Raw genomic sequence first — 23,420 nt, 5'->3', positions numbered from 1 at the left:
CGCAGCAAGCGAGCAGCGCTCCCTCACTTCCTATGGGGGAGCCAGGAAACCACGCTGGGCAGTCCGGGGGGGAATTCAGACCCATTAGTGGGTTTTCCTGCGGATCTCGTGACAATTACGTACGTCCTGCACGGGACTTTGCCCTGACTGCTCCATGGGCCATCGGCACCGTGAAGCTTGCCCACCCTCCCAAGCCAACAGAGCCCCAAACTCCGCCGAGCCGGGAATTGTAGAGAAACCGGAACCCGGCGGGAGAGGGAGCCGGGGGCGGGGCCTGGACCGCGCGGCCTGCGCGTGCGCGGCTTCCTGCGTCACTCGGCCGCGCCCAGGGTCCTCTCCGCGGCCCTCGGGTCCCTGCAGCGGCGGGGCCGTAGGTCGGCCGGGGCAGGTGTCCCTCTGCGCTCCCCATGGAGGAGGCGGCCCGCACGGCTGCAGCTCCGGATGTTCGCACCTCCCCCTGGACGGCGACGAAGGTGGTGGCGTCGCGAGCGCAGGAGGGAGAGGCCGGTGCGGCCTGTGTGGGTGTGTGACGCGCGGTGTCCGGGGCCAGGTCACCGAGGGGACGCGCGCGGCCGGCCCGGCGACTGTGGGGTGAGGTCAGCGCTTGTTCCTTTCAGGCCAGCGCTCAGGGGTTGACTTTGGTGTTGGGGTCGCGGAAGGGCTCTTTTGGAGGGGACGACTTTGCGTGCGTTCTGAGGTGGAAAGCGGGTTTTTTGCTGGTCCTGGGCAGGCAGGAAGCGCGCGGTGGCCCGCGCGGACACCTGGCGAGTTGGCTTTCCGCGCGTGATCATTAAGCTCATTAAGATAGGTGGGTCTTGGGTGAGTGTTGGAGATGGCTGAGCTACTGCGGAGCGCGGCAGACGGCGGAGGAAGCTTTCCACCTCCCGAGGCGTTATTTGCACAAGGCTGTTTCCACTCCCCTCATTTACAGACATCCCTACCCTCTCTCCCTCGGCACACCTGAAAGTACGTTTAGTCTTGTCGTTGCCGCTTTCGCTTTTCTGCTTTGTCAACTCGTTGAGTAAAGCTATCTCTAAAGTTTTTTCTTTTTCCCCCTAGAAATCCTGTGTGGACTGTGTGCCCCGTTAGTTACTTAAGAAAAAAAAAAAAGTAATAAGGGGAAATGGGAACTAGAAAAATTGGGTTCCTGTAAGTTGCGTGTGGAAGTGGTGTGTTCCGCCCCATCGAGTGTGTCTTGAGTTGGTTAAATGAGTACTTAGTACTTAGTAACCTTGTTCCGTCGCTTTGCTTCTGTCTTTCCAGGCTGGAACCTCTCTGCCAGGGTTTAAGATTGTAAATGGGAATACAGGGTAGCAATTACAAGGAAATGAGAGTACATAAATCATCTCTAGCCTCTTCCAGCCCTTTTCTCATAACAGAGAGCCTATTAAACCTTCCATGTAAGTGAAAACTTTAATTTGTAACTAACGTACCTCGTGAGGATTGGAGATGTAGGTTCTGGAATGTTTCTAAGTAATGCTTTTAAAAACAGTGACGTGAGGAGTTGCACAACTTTAAGCTGAGTGTATAAGCAGTGGAGATTAAGCAGAGATAAAGACTTAGAAGTTTCTGAAGTTTGCATGTGCTGTGGGCAGACCTGTGTGGATGCAAAGTCCTCTGTTCGTTCCTCTTCGAGTGACTGGCCCTTTGTTCGGTGACAGGTAGTGTGTGCTGCTGCTTCTGTAGCCTGGAGGTGATGTTTGTAAACCAGTGCAAAGGTGTCTAGTGAGTGGGAGCCAGGAGAGGAGGGAAGAAAAGAGCAATTTAATTTGTCTTCAGGCTGTTCCTGTTGTAGAAATATGACCACTTGTATTTAAAATGTCTGAAGCTACAGTACGTTTCATTAAAACTGCTGTATTTGATGGGTGTATTTTGTGCTTTTTATAGAAGGATAGGCTTCTCTGTAGAGAATATAGTTACCAGCAGGAAGGGGATACAAAATAGATAAGGTAGGATGAACAGGTCTGCAGCTCCCACGTGCAAGATGAGGGTTATGGTTAATCATGTGTTAGAGATCTTTATTAAGCTTGAGCTGTCACAGGAAACTGAGCTGGTAGATACGTTCATTTGCTTCACTGTGTAACCGTTTTACTATCTATATATCCTTAGCATACTACGAAGTTCAAGTAGGCACAGTACAAGTGACTGTAAGCAAAGCCCGGGCGCACGCTGCTTGGAATGCCCACAATGCGTAGCGGTGTGCCAGTCAGGGTCTCCCTGGCTTCCTGCTGACGGCGAGCCCGAAAGGCAGCACGTGTGGTAGAGGTCAGGATGCCCAGGTGGTCCTGGGCTAGAGCATGCATCTGGGTGTCCAGGTGGAGGTCCTGGGCTAGGGCGTGCATCTGGATGCCCAGGTGGTCCTGGGCTAGGGCGTGCATCTGGATGCCCAGGTGGTCCTGGGCTAAGGCGTGCATCTGGATGCCCAGGTGGTTCTGGGCTAAGGCGTGCATCTGGCCCATACTGGCTTGTGTAGGCATGTGAAGAGTAAACCTGCAAATGGAAGTCTCTGCCTCTTCCATTTGCTCCTTTCAAATAAAATGAAGGACCTACCCACTGGTTAAGTGGGTTGAGCTGTCCAGCCCGTATGGATGCTGATTGAGTCCAGCTGGTTTACTATCCATTTTCTGCTAATGAGCCTGGGGGCAAGTCCTCTGGGCCCCTGCCCTCAACTGGGAGAGGCTTCTGGCTTTGGCCTGACCGTCCCCTGCTGTTGTGGCCACCTGGGGGAGTAAGTCAGCAAATGATAGACCTCTGTCTCTCCCTGTCTCTCTTTGTAGCCTCTGCCTCTCATATAAGGTAAATCTTTCCAATTTTAGTATATGTGCTGCCGAAATGAGCACAAATAATGTAAATCTTAAAAAGGAAAAGAAAATTGGGGTTGGTGAGGTGACATAGCACAGTAATTCTCAGCCTGTGGTGCTGGGATCTCATACGGGTGCTGGTTTGTGTCTGGCTGCTCCACTTCCCATCCAGTTCCCTGCCTATGGTCTGGGAAAGTAGTGGGTACCTGCACCCATGTGGGAGACCCAGAGGAATCTCCTGGCTCCTACCTTAGTGCCAGCCCTGCTGTGACTGAGGTGGCCATTTGGAGAGTGAACCAGCAAGTGAAAGACATTCTCTCTATGTAATTTTGACTTTCAAATTAAAAAAAAGGGGGGGGGGGAACTGTACTATAGAATTCAGACTAGAATATGCTCAGCTTTTTTTCTTTGAACTCTACCCCCCCTTTTTTTTCTAATGTAAACACACTTGAAATAGAGCAACTATGTAAAGTTCTAGAAGAAAGTTAATTATGGGCTGCTAAATTAAAAGGATTGCAAGTCTGATGTCCTTTGGATTTTTGTGTGTCCCTTTGGATCTGGTGTGGCCTGACACTCCCTTTCTTAAGGCGGTAGCGCCATCCCATATTCCACTCAGGGTTGACCAGTCTGTCTTTGCCTGGAAAGGTATAAGCAGATACGCTCCTCCTTCAGAGTGTGTCTCTTGGTGTTTTCTCACTTTTTCAAGCTTTTGCTCCGTTTAGCTCCTGGCTCGAAGTCCTCTTAACATGCCTTGGTTTTCGCCATAGCATTTATCACTGTAATGTAGTGTCCTTATTTGTTGTTTCGCCCTCCTGCCAGCTTAAGGTAAACTGCACATGCTTACCCTGGGGCCTAGAGTGCAGTACTGACTCTATCTTGTTGAGTAAATGAAGTAAGCATTCCACCTGTTTGCAGGAAGCCAAGGTGAAGGTGATAAAAATGACATAAGGAAACACAATGCAGGCTTGAAATACGTGTTTGAGCGTAGGTTAAAAGCTGGAGAATTCAGAAAGGTGATCCCCGTAGCTTGTGGAGTTCACGCAGAGCTTCCTCGCCAGGGTGCTTGTGGAATGGTTCGTTGCAATGTGAAAGGGGCAGTGTAAACAAGGATTGGAGAATGTGCAGCATGTTGACCCTGGAGAGAAAACAAGGCTTGTGAGATTCAGAGCTATTGGAAAATAATGTTTCAAAGGTAGGTTTGGAATTAATGAAAAGTCTTAGTGGGCTACAGCATTTGAGTGTTTTATTGATCAGTAAGTGTAGGCCGCAGAGTAAGACTGGCAGAGCAGTGTTTCCTAGAGCAGTGTACATGGCAAGATGGCTGGAAGCAGCAGTGGGGCCTGGAAGGCCTAGTGTGGCTCGGGTGATCGGTCAGAGCGGGTACATGGCCGAACTTCCAAGGCAGAATCCACCTTTCACTGTTGGTTCTTGGGTCTGCTCTGGGTGCTGAAGCCATGGTCAGGAGCCCAGCGAGGAGCAGATTGGGCAGAGCAGACGGTGACCTACACTGAGGGCCTGTGCTTTGAGCTGCCTCTGGCTCTGTTCCCTCCTGCACTGGGAGGAGACTGCAGTGGGAAAGCAGGAAGCTCAGGATTGGGAGGCCTGGATTGTAGGTCCTGTTCTCGTAGCTACAGGCTGTGTGTCGTCTCTGCTTGTTTCGTCGTCACAGGCGCTTGCCAGGTGTCCAAGCTTTTGTGAAATGAAGATGTCAGAAATGTTGTAACAAGTTTAAAGCTGCATGTGTATTCAGAATTTTTTTAAGATTTATTTTTATTGGAAAGGCACATTTATAGAGAGAAGCAGAGACAAAAAATTTCCATCTGCTGGTTCACTCCTCAAGTATGCACAATGGCCGGAGTTGAGTCAGTCTGAAACCGGAGCCACGAGGCTCTTCAGGTCTCCCATGTGGGTGCAGGGTCCCAAGCTTTGGGCCGTCCCAGGCCACAAGCAAGAGGAGAAGTAAAGCAGCCGGGGCACAGGCTGGCGCCTGCATAGGGCCTTGGTGGGTGCAAGGCGAGGATTTAGCCACTGAGCCATTGGATTGGGTCTTTTATGTAGATTTTAAGTTTGGTAACTTTCGTAATTATGTTATATACTGTTGGTCAGTTTGCAAACCAAAGGTCACTATAGTTCTTCCGAATAGTTGTTAGACTACTGCTCCCTCCCCCCGCCGTTTTTTTGAAAATTTATTTATTTTTATTGGAAAGACAGATTTCACAGAGAGGAGGAGAGGCAGAAAGATTGATCTTCCATGTGCTGGTTCACTCCCCAAAAGGCTGCAATGAATGGAACTGAGCTGATCTGAAGACAGGAGCTTGTTCCAGGTCTCCCATGTGGGTACAGGGTCCCAAGGGTTTGGGTCATCCTGAACTGCTTTCCCCAGCCATAAAAAGGAAGGTGCATGGGGATGCGAATTGGAACAGCTGGGACATGAACTGGTACCCATATGGGATGCCACCACTTGGAGGTGGAGGATTAGCCTGATAAGCCAAAGTGCCAACCCCATTGTCCTGTTCTTCATATTACATTGCATTGCTTTACATTACAAAAGGTGGTGGGCCAATTTTGTATTTCATTTTGGATATGTTGTGTTAATGAACATTTATATTCAAGTATAGATCAGGGGCCTTGCATGGTAGCCTAGTGGCTAAAGTCCTTGCACACGCCAGGATCCCTTATGGGAGCCATTTCTAATCCCAGTGGCCCCGCTTCCCATCCAGCTCCCTGCTTGTGGCCTGGGAAAGCAGTGGGGGACAGCCCAAAGCCTTGGGACCCTGCACCCACGTGGGAGACCTGGAAGAAGCTCCTGGATTCTGAGTTCGGATCAGCTCAGCTGTGGCCATTGTGGCCACTTAGGGAGTGTATCAGTGGGTGGAAGATCTTCCTCTCTCTCTCTATCTGAAGTTCCAATAAAAATAAATAAATCTTTTAAAAAAACGTATTAATCAGTATTAGGAAAATCAGTTGTAGAAATTAAATTTCTTTGACATTTAGAGAGAATAAGCTGGACATATTTGAGACTGTTGATAGGTGTGCTTAAGGTTACAATAGGTTGTTTAGAATGCCAGGTGGTTGTGGGATCCTTGAGGACAAGCACCTTGATTGCTCTCGGTGCCTTAGTATGTCTGTGGAACAGTTGCTCACATTGAAGACAGTGACCTGCTGGGTTATTTTGGTCATTCCCTCAGAGGTGGGGAGGGCAGGTTACGGATTTGTCTGGGAACCTGGTTCAGGTGAATGTAGCCTGTTTCTGGTGTCGCTGTCTTCATGCCTGGCCCTGCCGTCTTCACTGTAGGCTCTCCCAGCTGTGACCTGCAGAGGGCCGGAACAGAGCGTTGCCAGGTGTGAGCACAGCTGCACAGCAACTCAGCCCTTTCAGGACCTTATGCGCATGTCCTGGAATAAGTCAGAGGGGGATAAAGTCATTTCCTTCGTTAGTGGCTCAAGGTTTGTAAATTTTATGTTTCTGTTCTTCTCCCTTGCACAGACACCACAGTGGTAAAGTTCTGTAAGTGAACAAACAAAGCCAATCGCCTGAATTCTAGAAAACTTAAATTTAAGTTTGCCTTTTGGTCTAGACTCAGAACTGGCTCTCTTAGTACCACCCACCTCCCACTGGCCAAAGCCAGCTCGATGGCAAAATCCCACGTCAGTGGAAAAGGAATTCTTCTCATAGAAATGTGTAGGAACAGTAATATGCCTCAGTAGGCAGTTTAAAATATTGGTGTTGCAATAACAATTTTAATACTATTTACAATTATTACAGTACATGATTATCTCTTATTTTACTGTTTCCTTGTTACTCTATTGGAGACTAAAAGCTATCACCATTTTATCCAAAATGCTTAGCATATGCTTACCACACACAGCATGTGTAAAATAAATAGCACTGGGGCTGGCACAGTGGCCTAGCAGCTGAAGTTTTCACCTTGAATGCACCAGGATCCCATACGGGCACCAGTTCTAATCCCGGCAGCCCCACTTCCCATCCAGCTCCCTGCTTGTGGCCTGGGAAAGCAGTCAAGGATGGCCCAAAGCCTTGGGACCCTGCACCTGCGCATGGGAGACACGGAAGAGTTTCCTGGCTCCTGGCTTCGGATTAGTGCAGCTCTGGCCATTATGGTCATTTGGGGAGTGAATCATCGGACGGAATGTCTGTCTGTCTCTCCTCCTCTCTGTATATCAGACTTTGCAATAAAATAAGTAAATAAATAAATCTAAAAAAATAAATAGCACTCTCAGTGAACACATTTGCCTGATTTGGGGGCTAGGTGGATAGAAAGTTGATTCTTTGCTTAAAAACCACAGAATCAAAAATTTGTAAGGATCCAGACTGAATCAAATTACAGGCTATCAGATAAATTGTGGTCTGATAATTCTAAGACATCCTATGAAAGTGGACCGGTAGAGGCCTATACCTTGTTGATACATAGTTATTTTCCCCCTCTGCTTGCTTTTTTTTTTTTTTTTAATACTTAAGACTGGGTACTTCTTTTAAAAGATGTATTTATTTTTATTTGAATGCTAGAGTTAGAAAAGGAGAGACCAGGAGAGAGATCCTCAACAGCTGATTTGCTCCCCAAAAGCTTGTGGTGGCCAGAGCTGGGCCTGTGCAATGCCAGGAGCCAGGAGTGTCCTCTGGGTCTCCCACATTGGTACAAGGGGCCGATCACTCAGACCATCTCCTGCTGCTTTCCCAGGATTACTAGCAGAAACTATATGGGAAGTAGAGCACCTGGGACTCGAACTGTTGCCCCTGTGGAATGCCGGTGCCATAGGCAGGGATATAGTCAGCCTTAGCACAGCACCAGCCCCTCTTTTCTACTCTTCACTTTAGTTTCATTGTCAGCAGAACTTAGGAGATGACCACTTGAAACTCTGTGCGTAGTCTTTGGTAAGCCTCTGTTTTCCTGGCCTCAGCTTTCTTAGGGGTTGTGGCTGCCTACCGTCTACCATACTGCACCCTGGCAGACATTTCTCCTCTAGGATTGCCCTTCTCCACCAAGAAAATGGCGTGAAATCTGCTTTTTCTCAACCCATCTTCAAGTAGGCTAAATAAGTCACCATAGACTTTATTTGTGTATGTGTCTACACATTTTTAAAAAGATTTATTTATTTTTATTGGAAAGGCAGATATGCAGAGAGGAGGAGAGACAGAGAGGAAGATTTTCCGTCTGATGATTCATTCCTCGAGTGGCCACAACTGCTGGAGCTGAGCCAATCTGAAGCCAGGAGCCAGGAGCTTCTTCTGAGTCTCCCATGCGGGTGCAGGGTCCCAAAGGTTTGTGCCGTCCTCAACTGCTTTCCCAGGCCACAAGCAGGGAGCTGGATGGGAAGTGGGGCTGCTGGGATTAGACCTGACGCCCATATGGGATCCCAGCGTGTTCAAGGCAAGGATTTAACCACTGTGCTTTCGTGGTGGGCCCTATTTACACATCTAAAAAAAGGATTTATTTTATTTGAAAAGCAGAGTCACCCAAAAATAGATTAAGGTGCTTGTACCATGGCACAGCAGGCTAATCCTCTTACGGCACCAGCATTCTATGTGGAACTGGTTTTGGTCCCAACCTCTCCACTTTCGATCCAGCTCTTTGCTTCTGGCCTGGGAAAGCAGTGGAGGATGGTTGGGGATCTCCTGCTTCCATATGGGAAACTCCAGAGGAACTCCTGGATCCCAGCTTCACAGCAGCTCAGCTCTGGCCATTGGGCCGTTTGGGGAGTGAATCAACGGATGGAAGGTATCTCTCTGTCTCTCCTTTTTGCATAAGAAAGGTCTGCCATTGAAATAAAAAATAGATAATTAAAACCAAATTGAGAAATAAAAATAAAAACCTGTGGGAAAATTTTGAGTTTCTGTAAATTAAGAGAATGCATTTATAAAACCATTTTGTAGGATTTACTTTCATATCAGTTTTATTTTATTTTAAATTGGCAAAGATTGTATTGTTAGAAAAAAACTGAAATTAGCAAGATTTATTTAAAGTTGATTTTAGATCATTATCCCATTTCTTAGAAAAATATTGGATTGGTGCTAAATTTTAATTATGGGATATATTATCAATAAGTAGTAATAAATTTTTTTTCATTTGGAGAATGGAAATGAAAAATTTGGAGTAGTATCAGGATATTATGATCATTTCATGGAAAATCTCAATTCTTTTCTGTTTCACAGGTCTGAAGACTGTCATCCTGCCTCCAGTACCAGCAGTGTCCTCTCTCTGTGATCAATGTAATTCACAGGAATTCCTTAAGGAACAAACGAAATGAACCAAGGCCGTGGAAAATATGACTTTTATATTGGTCTGGGATTGGCTGTGAGCTCCAGTATTTTCATTGGAGGGAGTTTCATTTTGAAAAAAAAAGGGCTTTTGCGACTTGCCAGAAAAGGCTCCATGAGAGCAGGTAGGTTGTTTCTTGTGTGACTGAAAAGGCAGACTACCCTTAGGAACCCAGGTTCTGCACCTTAGATAGCCACATCTTCATTCTCAGTGAATACTGAAATCTGTAAGCTGTCCAAGAGTTCTAAGTGTAATAGAAAATCTAATTTCCGTTTTGTAATGATAAACAGTGAACTGTTCCCATTCCTGCAGTTAGCGAAGTTGTAACGAGCTGATGCCAAATTAACATACAGCCTTTCCTTTAAGTTTCTATGCTTATTCAGTGAAGAATAATAGGGTTCATGAATCAGAATCTTACTAAAGACTGAGATCTTTCACCATAGACCTTTTTTTCTGATCTGAAATTGGCAGGAAAGAAAGGGGCGTCGCTGTTGGCTTGAAGAGTAGCCCTGGCAGTGAACTTCTCAGTGACGTGGACTGTTTGCCCATCAGGTCACAGGATCTGGGGATGCTTGGTGTGGACTGAACCGCAGGGTGATTTCTCCACTGGGAGTTTGTAATAGCCCAGGATGATGTGGCTTTACCGTTACATCCCCATCTTTGTCTGCAGCAGTTGTTCACCTGATTAGACTTCAAGTGGAACTGCGGGGACAACAAAAATAGCAGTTTTTGTTTCTTGTGCCAATTCTGTAGCAAACTGAATTTGTAACTATCTTCCTAATGTGAAACAGTATCCTCTATTGGGATTTAGTCCACACAGGAGAAAGCACTGAATCCTCCTGTTTGCTGCCCCTGTCCCTCATCCTTGGTCCTGAGGCAGGTACTGTAACATGAGGTGGACATGTTTGTAAAGCGTTTATTCACTTGGGTTTTTTTTGATCAAAAGGAAATCGAAGGCAAAGGATGTATGTTGGTGTTTGGTGAGAACAGGACCACAGCAGATACTACCTCATATGTGGGGCTCCTACACCTATGAGGCAGAATCAGATTGATTCGTGTCTTTGGAATTGGTCTACTTGGGGAAAGTCACTTGGTGGATGGGAACTGAGGGGAGGAGAATCCCAGATGATACAGAATTGGACCATAAAATTCAAAATTTAAAATAAAAATTTAAAAAAAATGGGCTACTTAAGGATTTGTTTTCCTGTTTGGTTTCCTGAAGCTGAATCCACGAAATGAAGTATGAGTTGAGTGTAAGGATGATTTAGTTCTATCAGGAGTGCACTGCAGAGGTACACATTTTTAAACATTCTCATGATATTCATGCCCCCCTTTCTGAGGTAATATTTTTATTTTTAAAGATTTGCTCATTTTTGTTGGAAAGGCAAACCCACAGAGAGGAGATAGAGATCTTTTACACATTGGTTCATTCCCCAGGTGGCTGCAACAGCCACAGTTGAGCCACTTCATAGCAAGGAGCTGCTTCTGGCCCTCCCATGCCAGGTGCCAAGACTTTAGGCCATCCTCCACTGCTTTACCTGGGTACAAGCAGGGAGCTGGATTGGAAGTGGAGCAGCCAGGCCGGTGTGGTGGCCTAGTGGCTAAAGTCCTCACCTTGCATTTGCTGGGTTCTCAAGTGGGTGCCAGGTCTAATCCCAGCAGCCCTGCTTATGGACTGGGAAAGCAGTAGAGGACCGCCCAAAGGCTTGGGACCCTGCACCCACTTGGGAGACCTGGAGGAAGTTCCTGGTTCCTGGCTTCGGATCGTTGTAGTTCCAGCTGTTGTGGTCATTTGGGGTGTGAATCATTGGACAGAAGATTTTGCTCTCTGTCTCTGCTCCTCTGTGTATCTGACTGTACAATTAAAAAAAAAAAAAAAAGGAAATGGAGCAGCCTGGACGCAAGCTATGAGATCCTAGTGCTTGAAGGGATAGGATTAGCCAGTTGAGCCATTGCGCTGGTCCCTGAGGCTTTCATTTTAAAGATTTATTTTTTTATTTGAAGCAGTTACAGAGGGAAATGTTCTGTCCTCTGATTCACTCTCCAAATGGCTGCACCAGCTGGAGCTGTGCAAGTCTGAAGCCAGGAGCCAGGCAACTTTTCCAGGTCTCCAATGTGACTGGGGCCCAAAGATGTAAGCCATGTTTCGCTGCTTTCCTAGGCGTATTAGCAGAGAGCTGGATCGTAAGTGGAGCAGCTGGTACTTGAACTGCTGCTTATGTGGGATGCCAGAGCTTTAGGCAGTAGCTTTACCCACTATACCACAATGCCAGCCCCACAAATTAGATATTTTAAAATGTTTGATGTTACCAATAATTGCTATAATTAATACAAAGTCTGATAGTCTTTCTAAGAAAACTTTTTTTATTCACAGGTCAAGGTGGCCATGCATATCTTAAAGAATGGTTGTGGTGGGCTGGACTGCTGTCAAGTACGTATAGAAAACATTTAAACAACATAGTGTAACTAAAAATGCTTACATATACTGTTTATTTGGAAATTTAAAAACTTTGAATCTTATTTTTTAATGAACATAATATTTAATGAAAATATTAATATCTAATTTTAAACCTATAAAAGTCATTTGGAAATTTAATAGCCCATTTAATTTGAATAATTTTTTCCTTACTCACCTGATTAAAACCTGATAACAGCTGTGTATTATTAAATATTTCAGAGTTTAGAATTTTTGAAGATAATTTTTAAAGTTAGAGTTGTTAAGAAATCTTGGTTTTAGCTTTCCTCTTCCTTAGTCGTCATTCCAAATTGCAAAGGAAGTATGTGTTTGCCAGGACTACTGTCCATACTTATTTTGCTGGGTACGTTTAACAAGGTACATGGAACATATTATCCTTATGGTACTGGTTCTTGCCTGCTTATTTGACAGGCATCAGTTGGTCCTCTCTTGCATGCGTGGTATCGTTCTAGGTGCTGGAGACATAAAATGAGAAGAAATGAAAAATTTCTACCCACATGAAGCTTACATGCTAGAGGGAGATGATGAGAATTCGTGTGGGAGTGGTAACATGCTCGGAAGACGTGAGATGTAAAATGCATGGGTCTGGTGCAGTCTTAAATAGTAGGCCAGGAAGGTGCAGGCTGTGACCGTATGAACATCTGGGGAGAGAACAGTTGAAGGGGGCGGAAACCGTCATGGTGAGGGCACGAGGAGTTGTTACCGTTGCTGGCCTGTGCTCACCTCCAGGACGGTGCTCAGTGGCTCTCCCCTCCTGTCATGCACAAGTTGTGCTGAATTAGTGCTGACCTTGTGAGATCAACAAATACCAGTAAGTTAGGATGTGTGACTGACCCATGAGGCTAAGTGATAAAGAGGCATTGTACTTTTTATTTTTGTTTTTAAAGCCTTTAGTTTTTATTGGAAAGGCAGATTTGCAAAGACAAGGAGAGACAAAGATATTCTGTGTGCTGATTCACTCCCCAAGTGGCTGCAACAGCTGGAGCTTAGCCGATCCAAATACTGGAGCTTCTTCCAGGTCTCCCATGCGGCTGCAGGGTCCCAATGCATTGGGCCGTCCTCTACTGCTTTCCCCAGGCCACAAGCAGGGAGCTGAATGGGAAGTGGAGCTGCCGGGATTAGAACTGGCACCCATATGGGATCCCGGCGCGTTCAAGACGAGGACTTTAGCCGCTAGGCCACGTGGCCGGGTCCCCAAACTTAAGTTTTTAAAAACTGAATATGGAACTAGCACTGTGGCATAGCATGTAAAGCCACAGCATACAATGTCAGCAACTCATGTGGATGCCAGTTCATGTCCCAACTTCTCTGTTTACAACCTGGTTGTCACTAATGGTCTGGGCAAAATGGGAAGATAGCCCAAGTGCCTAGGCCCCTGCTACCCACATGATCACCTGAATGCAGTTCTGGGCTTCATTTCAGCCCAGTGATGGCCATTACATTTGGGAAGTGAGCCAGCAGATGGACGATCTTTTTCTTTCTGTTCTTCTCTGCCTCTCTGTTAGTTTTTGATTTCCAAAGAAATGATTTTTTATTTTTAAAAACGCTCCAAATAAAAAACTGAATAAAATATAGAAATCATCCAAGAGGTAACACAGTAAAGAGTTACCTGGTTAAGATCAGGGACAACTGCAGTAGATTACCAAGTACACCTTGGATCTACTAGAGTCCAGGTCTGATGCTGCCAAGGAAAGGAAATTGCACCTGCCCTGAGAACACTGGAGAGGTTGTGCTTCGGGAGTGGGTGAGTGGTCCTGGCAGCTGGTCATCGGTGTCCACTGAGTGACCTCCAGCCTCGGCCGTCAGCTGCTAATGCTCGCTGACACCATGTAGCCCAAAGTAAAAGTTAATTCAGTAATTTTTCTAAATGTCTCCCAAAAAGGAGGTATGTGAAGTTAAGGAAATTAAGTAAAAATAAAACAAAACGAAACAAAAAAACAGAAACCTGACACATTGGAACCATCATTAAACAGCTGAATTGTGGTTATCACAACAGAACGGACTCTGGTGACATTCACATCTATAAAAGAATAAGAATTATAGGATTTAAAAAGTAGAATAATGAAACATAAATGAATTGCCTAACAGTAGGTTAGGTATGGTAGGAAGGAAATTCAGTGAGCTGGGTATAGTTTGGGAGAGTCTGAAATGAAGCAAGTGGAGACAACGGGATGGATAAATAAGGTTATGGAACTTGAAGGACTCAGTGAATAATTGGAGTCTGACTACAGAACAGAGTGGAGCAGCAATGTTTGAAGAGAAAATGACTTGGAATTGTCCCATGATCAAAGTTACAAAACCCCATATTCAAGAAGCCCAACCAAGACCTTTAGTTATCTATGAAAAACAAACAAACTGGAGCTAAACACATCATAGTAATACATACAAAACTGGCGGCTGGCATTGTGGTGTAGCAGTTTAAATTACCATCTGCTAAGGTGGCATACAATGTTGGTGCCAGTTGTGTTCTCTCTGCTCCACTTCTGATCTAACCCCTTGCTAATGAGCTGGGGAAAGCAGCAGCAGAAGATGGCCAATTTCCAAGTTTACCCATGTGGGAAACTTGGAAGAAGCTCCTGGGCTAGGCTTGGCCCGGCCCTGGTTATTGTGGCCATCTGGGTAGTGAACCAGTGGATGAAAATCTCTCTTGCTGTGTCTCTCCTTTCCTTTCCGTAATTCTTTCAAATAAATCTTAAAAAACAAACAAACAAACAAAAATTATGAAAAATAGAGTACTTTAAAAACAGTCGAGAGAGACATTTGGCATAGTAGTTAAGACACCCTCATAACCAAATTGGGGTGCCAGGGGTCGAGTTTGACTTTTCCTGATTATAAATTCTTAGTAGTGTGTTCGTGGTGAGGCAGCAAGTGGTGACTCAAGTGACTGGATCCTTACCAACCATGTGACAGGTGGTTTTCCAGGTCCTGGGTTTGACCTGGATTAGGCCTTGCTGTTGGAGACATTTGGGGAGGTGTATCAGTGGATAGGAGTGCTAACTGTCTTTTTTGCTGCCTTTCAGATAATTTTTTAAATGTGATTAAAGGATATTTCAGAAGTGTAGCAGATTGACAGCTGAGTTTTTCAACATTGGAAAGTAGGAAACCGTTGTTAGAAGAGCATCAAAGTCCTGGCAAAGGTGGCTAGCAGTAGCTTTCTCTGTTCAACTAAATCAACATCTTTGGGCAGTTTAAAATAGATTCATGATTATACTGCAGCAAAGTTAGCAGAAAGAGATTAGTCTACATGGAAGTTTAGGGTCAGAAGAAGTCAAAATGGTGAGTTTGAGAATGTATCTGAGTGAATGTCGAAAATAGCTCATGGATTTAAAGTGGCCATACATAAAAGTGGGGAAAAAAATCACCCCCAGAATAACAAATTGAAAGGGGGAAGTTAAAGTAGGTTCTAAGGTTCTGGAATTGAGTGGAAGAATAAAGCTAAACATTAATGTTAGAAGAAAGTGTAATTTCTGGAGTATCCAAAAGTGTAATTTATTAATTGAACAAAGAATAAGTTTTTTAAAAAGATAAGAAAAAAGAATTGAACTTTAGACTGCACAAATATACATAATAGAAAACATCAGATAAAATCCAACAATTGAAATTGGAGATTTTTTGGGGAAAAAAGATGATTTGAAAGTCAGAGCTCCATCTGCTGCTTTGGGCTGAAAATGGGGTGGGATGACATAGGAGTGGGGTGGGGGGATTGGCTATGCTAGGAGTCAGAAACCTAAGCTCGGTCTGACGTGAATGCCAGGAATCCAGCCGCTGCCCATCACTGCTTCCCGCCCAGGCCAGTGCTGGCAGCGCAGAGGCAGAGCCGTTGATTAAATTCTAGTAAGAACATACCTTTATGAATTAAAGAGAAGGTTCCACATAGAATTATTAGATGATATTAGAGGTTTGTTGCTAGGTAATTTTTGTTATATATGATGTATTTTTGTTCTTTATAAGAGTATTCTTATTTCAAGTAAGTCTGCATATTTTTATGAATAGGAGTCAAATATATACTTGAAAGTTGTTTATACCATTAGCAAAAAGAAAGCATATTTAGCATGTAAGAAATACATTGGAGAAAATGTTAAGCCTGAGAATTAGATATACTTCCTGTAACAATCAACATGGAAAAGAGTAAAATCAGTTCCTACCTCAGTTCTTACATAAAAAAGAACTTTGATCAAAAGTGTTTAAGAGAATGAAACAGCAAATGCTGAGTGTGAAAAAAATTAGAATGTTTAAAAAAAGACCAATGCTTGATGTATAATTAATTACCTTAGTAATGACCTTAGCTACTCCCTGAAAAGGTTTCATATATCTAGCAAACATGTGAATGCAAATTAAAGCATAAATATAATGATCCAGATTTTTTAGTCTAATAGTACCAGGTATGAGGAAGAGAGCAGGCCAATGGGCACCATCACACACTGCTAAGTGAAATTTGGCAAGACTGTTACAGACAAGCAGAGGCCCAGAGGGGTGCTTCCGCTGGGTGGGATTCCCCAGTGGCTAGCTTTGTTCTTTTTCAGAGATTTATTTATTTTTTCATTGGGAAGTCAGATATACAGAGAGAAGAGACAGAAAAGTCATCCATCCGCTGGTTCACTACCTGACTGCCTGCAGTACCTGGACCTGAGCCAATCTGAAGCCAGGAGCCAGAAACCTCTTCTGGGTCTCCCTCGCAGGTGCAAGGTCCCAAAATTTGGGGCTGTCTTCTACTGATTTCCCAGGCTACAAGCCGAGAGCTGGATGAGAAGAGCAGCCGGGATACGAACTGGTGCCCACATGGTATCCTGGCACATGAAAGGCAAGGATTTAACCACTAGGCTATCATAGTGGTCCTAGGTTTTTACATTTGTAGGTCTCTTGCTTGGAATGTTTTATGTACAGATAGGCACATGATGCAGATTGTTCAAAAGTTCTGCTATCAGAGCCACAACACAACACAAAGTGGAACCTCCCTTTCTTTTCCCTAGCAGTTTTCTTTATAGACACATGTGTTGTTGGTTTCTAAGCAAGATTGAGTTTATGGAGTTAGTTTTTGGAGTCAGACTTTCATCTTACTCCTTACTATACAAGGGATTTTTCAAATGTTGATAGAATATATGTATTATGAAAAAACTCCATGGATTTACAAAATCTATTGCATCAAAATAACTTCTCACTTTTTGCAGTACTCTCATGTTTCTTAATCTAGGCCTAAGGCTTAGTGTTCTGTAAGAGGAGCTGGGCCCAGTACGATGGCCTGGTGGCTAATGTCCTTGCCTTGCATGCGCCAGGATCCCATATGGGCATCAGTTCTAATCCTGATGGCCCCACTTCCCATCCAGCCCCCTGCTTGTGGCCTGGGAAAGCAGTCGAAGATGGGCCCAAGTCTTGGATTCCTGCACCTGCGTGGAGACCTGGATGAAGCTCCAGGTTCCTGGCTTTAGATTGGCTCAGCTCTGGCTGTTGTGGCTGCTTGGGGAGTGAATTATCAGATGGAAGACCTTCCTCTCTGTCTCTCCTCCTCTCTGTGTATCTGACTGTCCAGTAAAAATAAAATCTTAAAAAAGATCCAGTGGAAAGGGACTTAGAGGAAGTATCTTGCCAGTATTTGCTACTTTTAATTGATTTGTGTTGTCAGGACATATGTATCTAAAATTTGAATTGAAACATGGTTATGTAACAAACCAGATGTTCTCAATTACAATTATAGATTTGCTTCAAATTTATAATTGATGTTGGTAATTCATAGAACACACACAGTAATAAGTAGGAGCAACATGAAAGTTGCTCGATAATTGAAGTAGTAAGTAGATACAGCATAAAATGCTCTGACAGCCATTTCCAAGTGACGTGCATGTATTCCAAGCTGAGTTTTCTTTTGTTCATCTCCCAGTGGGTGCTGGGGAGCTGGCCAACTTCGCTGCTTATGCATTCGCACCAGCCACGCTGGTGACTCCGCTAGGAGCTCTCAGCGTTCTTGTAAGGTAAGAACATTGCAACTCACACATGGAAGCGTTCTTGGTATTTCACTCTAGAACATTTTGTGATTACTTAATTTTTTGTGTTCAGCATACCTGTATTTTGGCAACTTTTGAAGTTCTTTACATAAGCAAGTATTTGTTTCATAGCAGGAAATAAACCCAGGAGACAGGAGCTTCTTCTAGGTCTCCCATATGCATGGGTGCAGGGTCCCAAGGCTTTGGGCCATCCTTGACTGCTTTCCCAGGCCATAAGCAGGGAGCTGGATGGAGAGTAGAGCAGTCAGGATGCGAACAGGCACACACACAGAATCCCAGTGCACGCAAGGCGAAGACTTCAGCTACTAGGCTGCTGCGCCAGGCTCTCCATACATTGTTAAAACCTAATTATTTAATAGGCAGATTCAGATAATTATGAATATTTAAGAGGGATGCATCAATTGGGAATAAAATTGAACCACCATTTTGTGTGTGTGTATATGTTAAAACTTATTTTAGAAGATTACATATTGGATATATATTTTTAAATTTATTGATTGGCATAGAAAGCATATGAATGCTTGTCTGTGTATTGGTTTACTTCCCAAGTGCCCTCAGTAGTGGGGGTGGTGCCAGGTGGAAGTCAGGAACTAGGAATTAAATCCAGGGCTCCCAGCTTGGTGGCAGGACCATCTCCACTGCTTCCTAGGATCTGGGACTCAAACCCTGGACTCAGATATGGGGTGCAAGCATCTGAAGAAATGTCTTAACCACTAGGCCAAATGCCTGCCTCTGTGTAGGTATTTAGTTAATTTGGGCACAGACTGTTTTTTTGTGGTTTTTTTTTGTAAAATTTGGAATGGGATAAAGCAAGTGATACCCTGGAAACTTTAGATTGTACATTTTCTTTACCTTGGTTGAAACTTAAATTTTCATAAGCTTAGTATTTGAGTTCAGTGACGTCAATTCTGAGTCTTAATGATGAAGATGAAAAAGGTAGCTATTTCAAAGTTCCCAACTGTTTCTTTCCATTTTAGTGCCATTCTTTCTTCATACTTTCTAAATGAAAGACTTAATCTTCATGGGAAGATTGGATGTTTGTTAAGTATCCTGGGATCTACCGTTATGGTCATTCATGCTCCAAAAGAAGAGGAGATTGAGACCCTGAATGAAATGTCTCACAAGCTAGGGGATCCAGGTAATAGGGGGAGAAAGCAAAAACAACTTCATTGCTCTTGACTGTATTTGCTTTTAATTAAAGAGTGTTATGTGCCCGTAGAGATTACTTAATCGATGATGAACATTGTTGTCTGTTTCCCAACCCCCCACTCCTTGCTGCTTTTGTTTCTAAATAACATGCTGATGTTGCTAACTCCAAGCATTATCTGACTTTGGAACCTGAAATTTCCTACTGGCATGCCTAGATACTGAGTCCATTTTTAAGTCTTTTTGAATGGGATATTCATGTCTTTTTCTGAGAAACTGAATTGAATGAATCCTTTGGTATTATTTTCCCTGTTTGTAAAATTCTTACTCATCCATTGATTGGACCTTTTAGAAGTAGAACATTAATTTTCTTGAATCTCTCCCCCCGCTTTTTTTTTGTCTTTTTTTTGCTCTGCCTTCTGATTATCCTTGGCTTTTATCTTTTAGCTTTTTTTTTCCTTGAACATTTATTGTTGTATTTAAAAGGTAGAAAAAGAGAATGAGGGAGAGGATAAGATATTCCATTGTTGGTTCACTCCCAGAATGTCTGCATTTTTCAGGACTGGCCCTTCTAGGTCTCCCACATGGCTGGCCGGGACCCAAGTATGCAGGCTTTCACTGCTTTCCCAGTATTACTGGAGGCTGGATTTGAAGCAGAGCGGGTGGAATTGGCTCCAGTCCCTGATAGACATACCAGTGTTACAGGTGGCAGTTTAACACACTGCACCACATTGGATTATTTCTGCTATTGTACTTTCAATTTCAGAGCATTTGCTTTTGTTCTTTGACTTTTGGTAGTCTTTTCTAACTTCAGTGTAATGATAGACTGTTGTTTTGTGGTCTGGCTTTTTCCTTTTGTCTTTGGGCATTGAGTTTTTTTGTCTTTCAGTATTTTTGAATGCTAGGTATAAGATACTGAAAGAGAAATCTCTTCTGGCACAACACAAATTTGTTGTCCAGGCTGAAGTTCTTGCTCAGCCTTTGTCTATGGGCAGTCTGTCCACTTGATTGCTCTCCTGTTTATGGCTCGTGTGTCCAGATACTATCAGGGGAACTGGACACAAAGTGGGACTTGGCTCTGCAGCTCCCTCATTTCTGGGTCTCAGTTCATTAACTGCTTAGTCAGCCTCAAATTCCCTTGAAGATGTCTTTCCCTCCATGAAATTTCCATGATTTTGACAGGTTTTCATGTCCATCCTCACCCTGGCATTGTCAATTACCTTGTGAAATGCCAAGATGAGTGTGGGGCAGATTTTCTATTTGCTTTAGTCATTCTCTTGGTGGTCTTTGCCTACTTTCCCAGGCTGCTCAGATCTCAGCCAAGCTGGTACTTAGCTGTCCCCATTGCTGCCCCGATGTGCAGGACTTTGTGTGTCTTGAGTGTTGGGTGCTGCAGATGAAGTTGTTGTCTTTTGTAGTCACTGCTGTAGGCTGCCGTTTTCCTGGTCCTGCTGTAACAGTGATGAGTTGTCTTCTGCTTTATGATTTACAAAATATTGAAGCTCTCATTTCCTCTCCTGTACTTTTTAATATATTTACTTCCTTTAAAAACCAGGCCATCCCAGGTGCATCAGCAGAAGCTGGATGAGAATAACTGGGTCTCGAATCAGCATTCTGCTGTGGGATGCTGGCATTACTGGTAGCTGTTCCCGTCACCTTAGAATGCAGATGGTAGTGTCTGTGTAGTAGCTGAGCACAAACTACTAAGAAAAGTACCTGGCGCACAGTGCCACATATTTCTTAGCTGTTCTCATACTTGTTTTAATTTTCCATATTCAGTTATTTCATAACTGATTTGCTGTTTATTTCAAGTTGTGAGGGAAAATGTTATTTAGGCGCCTGTGTATTTGTTGGACAGTCGAGGGCACCTTGATTTCCCCTGCACTAGTTCTGTCTCAGTTCTGATCATACCTCTCCTTTTTTGCCTTATTGACATAAAGCACTGAAGGTGTTGGTGGTCTACTGCTTGGGAGTATGTGTGTGCTTTTGCCAAAGTAGAAAGAGATCACTTATTCTAAGCCTATAACTTTTCTCCATCCTGTTGAGCTTAGTACATTTTGTTGTGGGTTCTGTTCTGTGTTTAAGGAGGACACTGGTTAACTAAAAACTTTCTTTGCTTCTTCCAGGTTTTGTGGTCTTTGCAACACTTGTGGTCATTGTGTCCTTGATATTCATCTTCGTGGTAGGACCTCGCCACGGACAGACAAACATTCTTGTGTACATAACAATCTGCTCTGTCATTGGAGCATTTTCAGTGTCCTGTGTGAAGGGTCTGGGCATTGCTATCAAAGAGCTGTTGGCAGGACAGCCCGTGCTGCGGCATCCTCTCGCCTGGATCCTGCTGCTGAGCCTGATTGTCTGTGTGAGCACACAGATTAATTACCTGAACAGGGCCCTGGACATATTCAACACTTCCATCGTGACTCCAATATATTATGTATTCTTTACAACCTCCGTCCTAACATGCTCAGCTATCCTCTTTAAGGAGTGGCAAGCTATGCCTGTGGACGATGTCATTGGTACTCTGAGTGGCTTCTTTACAATCATTGTGGGGATCTTCCTGTTGCATGCCTTTAAAGACGTCAGCTTTAGTCTAGCAAGTTTGCCCGTGTCTTTTCGGAAAGATGAAAAAGCAGTAAATGGCAATCTCTCTAATATGTATGAAGTTCTTAATAATGAAGAAAGCTTAACCTGTGGAATTGAACAACACACTGGCGAAAATATCTCCCGAAGAAATGGAAACGTAGCGGCTTTTTAAGAAAGATGTAATTAAAGGCTAATCTTTAATTCTGTTGTAAAGTGAATTTGAACATCAGAATGTGTCTCAGTATGCATTGTTCTCAAATAATGTTATCTAAAGACAATCTTTTTTTAAGGTTTCACTCATTTGGACCAAGAAATCGATTTTCTTAAATGATGGTAGCTCACTATAATGACCTCAAAACTGACTGATTTATATTAACATTGTAGAGGTATTTTACCTTTTAATTCTTTCTCCAAAATCTAAATGCACTAATGAGTGTTAAGTGTATAAAATGCTTTATTTTTCCATTATTGGTGAAAATCTGAAAAGTACATGTCATCCTAGCCCATCAGTCCCTGGCTATATAAATCTGTTTTTTAAAAAGAACAAATTATCCCAATGTTATCTTGTGACAAATGTTACCTATACAAATGACTCCTATTTGACGAATTATTTTAACTATGAGATACTAGTTTCAGGAATCGACTTTCTACGTGAAGGCGGCTCATTTTATAAAAGCAAAGTAAAGGTAAGAAATCACCCTCAAGCAAATCATTCTTAGCCTGTGACATTTCACCACGCATCCGGTTTCCTGTGTGGGTTTGGTGGCCTTAGTCCCTGGTCAAGCCAGGGCACCCTCCATCTCTGGGGCTGGGCAAGCTCTGCTTGGCAGCCTGGCAGGGTTTATTCTTCAGTTGTTCTAATTCCATGACACCTATAATTTTATGTTAGCTCTTGTACTTTTCAGTATATTTTTTAAATTGAGTTATGTTGTCATTGTCCTTTCAGCAGCTCTGGGGAATTAGAAAATAGTTATTTCTTATATAATAATATAATAAAAAAGCAAATTGAAAGAATTCTAAGTCTGAATGCTTAGGAAAAAGTTGAAATGTTTACAAAATATGCTCTCTCTGTACCAGCTATTTTACTTGGTAGTTCGTTTGGTTCAGTGTTTATATTTTTTTAGAAACGTGTAGAAAAAGTTGGGAGCAAGAACAGTATGCTGTTGGTAATTTCTCCTGGGCCCGTCCGAGTGTGCCACTGTGCTCCGAGCCCCTGCTGAGCCGCCATGGGAGCGCTCCACTGTCCTCAGCAGGGCTGGGCATCTCTCCAAAGGAGATGAAATAGCCTTTGAAGCTGCCTTGTGTTATCACTGACGTAAGGAGCTGTTTGAGATATGTTTGCCTATCTGCGTCCTCTGAGGTAATACCACAGATACTTTATATTTGTCCGTATAGCTGTGCTTTGTACGTGACAACAGTGGGTGAAAAACTAGGAGTGATAATTTCTTCACTGAAAACATACAGGCTAATTATAACACTTGAAATTATACATAAGTATTATGTTATTTGGGTTATAAGCTTTATAAAACTCAATATATAAGTGATTGTTATTGTGTTTTGTAGGTAATTAACATCACCTAACATCACCTATTAGCCTGTGGGCCAGGATTCTGTTACAGATTATTAATTCACATGCTCAAAAGCAACATTTTCAGGTAAAGTTTAATAGTTGGGTTAAATGTCAGCCAGCTCCAGGCTGCTGGTGCAGCAGATACTTTAATTCCTGTATCATACATGGTACCCTTTGGTAGTAAGTTGCCAAAGGCTTGCCCCCCGAAGTATTCCTACTTCTTGTGGGAAAATGGCAAACATCAGAAATCAGTATGATTGCTGGAATTTTTGACACTCCAAATAATATAACTGCCAGGTTAAGATAGTTCAGCATGTTAATACTTAAATTATTTTTTAAAGTAAAATTTTCATTTTTATTGCAAAGTCAGATATACAGAGGAGGAGAGACAGAGGAAGATTTTCCGTCTGCTGATTCACTCCTCAAGTGACCACAATGGCCAGAGCTGAACCGATCCAAAGCCAGGAGCCAGGAAATTCCTCCAGGTCTCCCAAGGCTTTGGATCGTCCTTGACTGCTTTCCCAGGCCACAAGCAGGGAGGCTGTATGAGAAGTGGGGCCATCA

General features: G+C 43.6%; 1 protein-coding gene across 9 annotated transcripts; it reads left to right on the top strand.

The window, feature by feature from the left end:
* Window positions 1–291: 291 nt before the first annotated feature.
* Window positions 292–21,834, top strand: NIPA2 (NIPA magnesium transporter 2). 9 transcript variants are annotated; one of them, XM_058666508.1, is made up of 7 exons: window positions 292–473; window positions 1,264–1,400; window positions 8,974–9,203; window positions 11,454–11,510; window positions 17,431–17,521; window positions 18,532–18,692; window positions 20,827–21,834. In XM_058666508.1, exons 3-7 carry the CDS (start codon window positions 9,065–9,067, stop codon window positions 21,456–21,458), a joined length of 1,080 nt encoding a protein of 359 aa, XP_058522491.1. In that variant the 5' UTR covers window positions 292–473; window positions 1,264–1,400; window positions 8,974–9,064; the 3' UTR covers window positions 21,459–21,834. The 9 variants fall into 9 exon arrangements, with proteins under 9 accessions (XP_058522491.1, XP_058522495.1, XP_058522489.1 ...); XM_058666512.1 differs by having other exon boundaries at window positions 292–522; XM_058666506.1 differs by having other exon boundaries at window positions 292–591.
* The last annotated feature ends 1,586 nt before the right edge of the window (window positions 21,835–23,420 follow it).

The sequence above is a fragment of the Ochotona princeps genome, chromosome 6, assembly GCF_030435755.1.
Source record: "Ochotona princeps isolate mOchPri1 chromosome 6, mOchPri1.hap1, whole genome shotgun sequence".
NCBI lineage: Eukaryota > Metazoa > Chordata > Mammalia > Lagomorpha > Ochotonidae > Ochotona > Ochotona princeps.
This window is presented reverse-complemented; position numbering and strand designations above follow the sequence as displayed.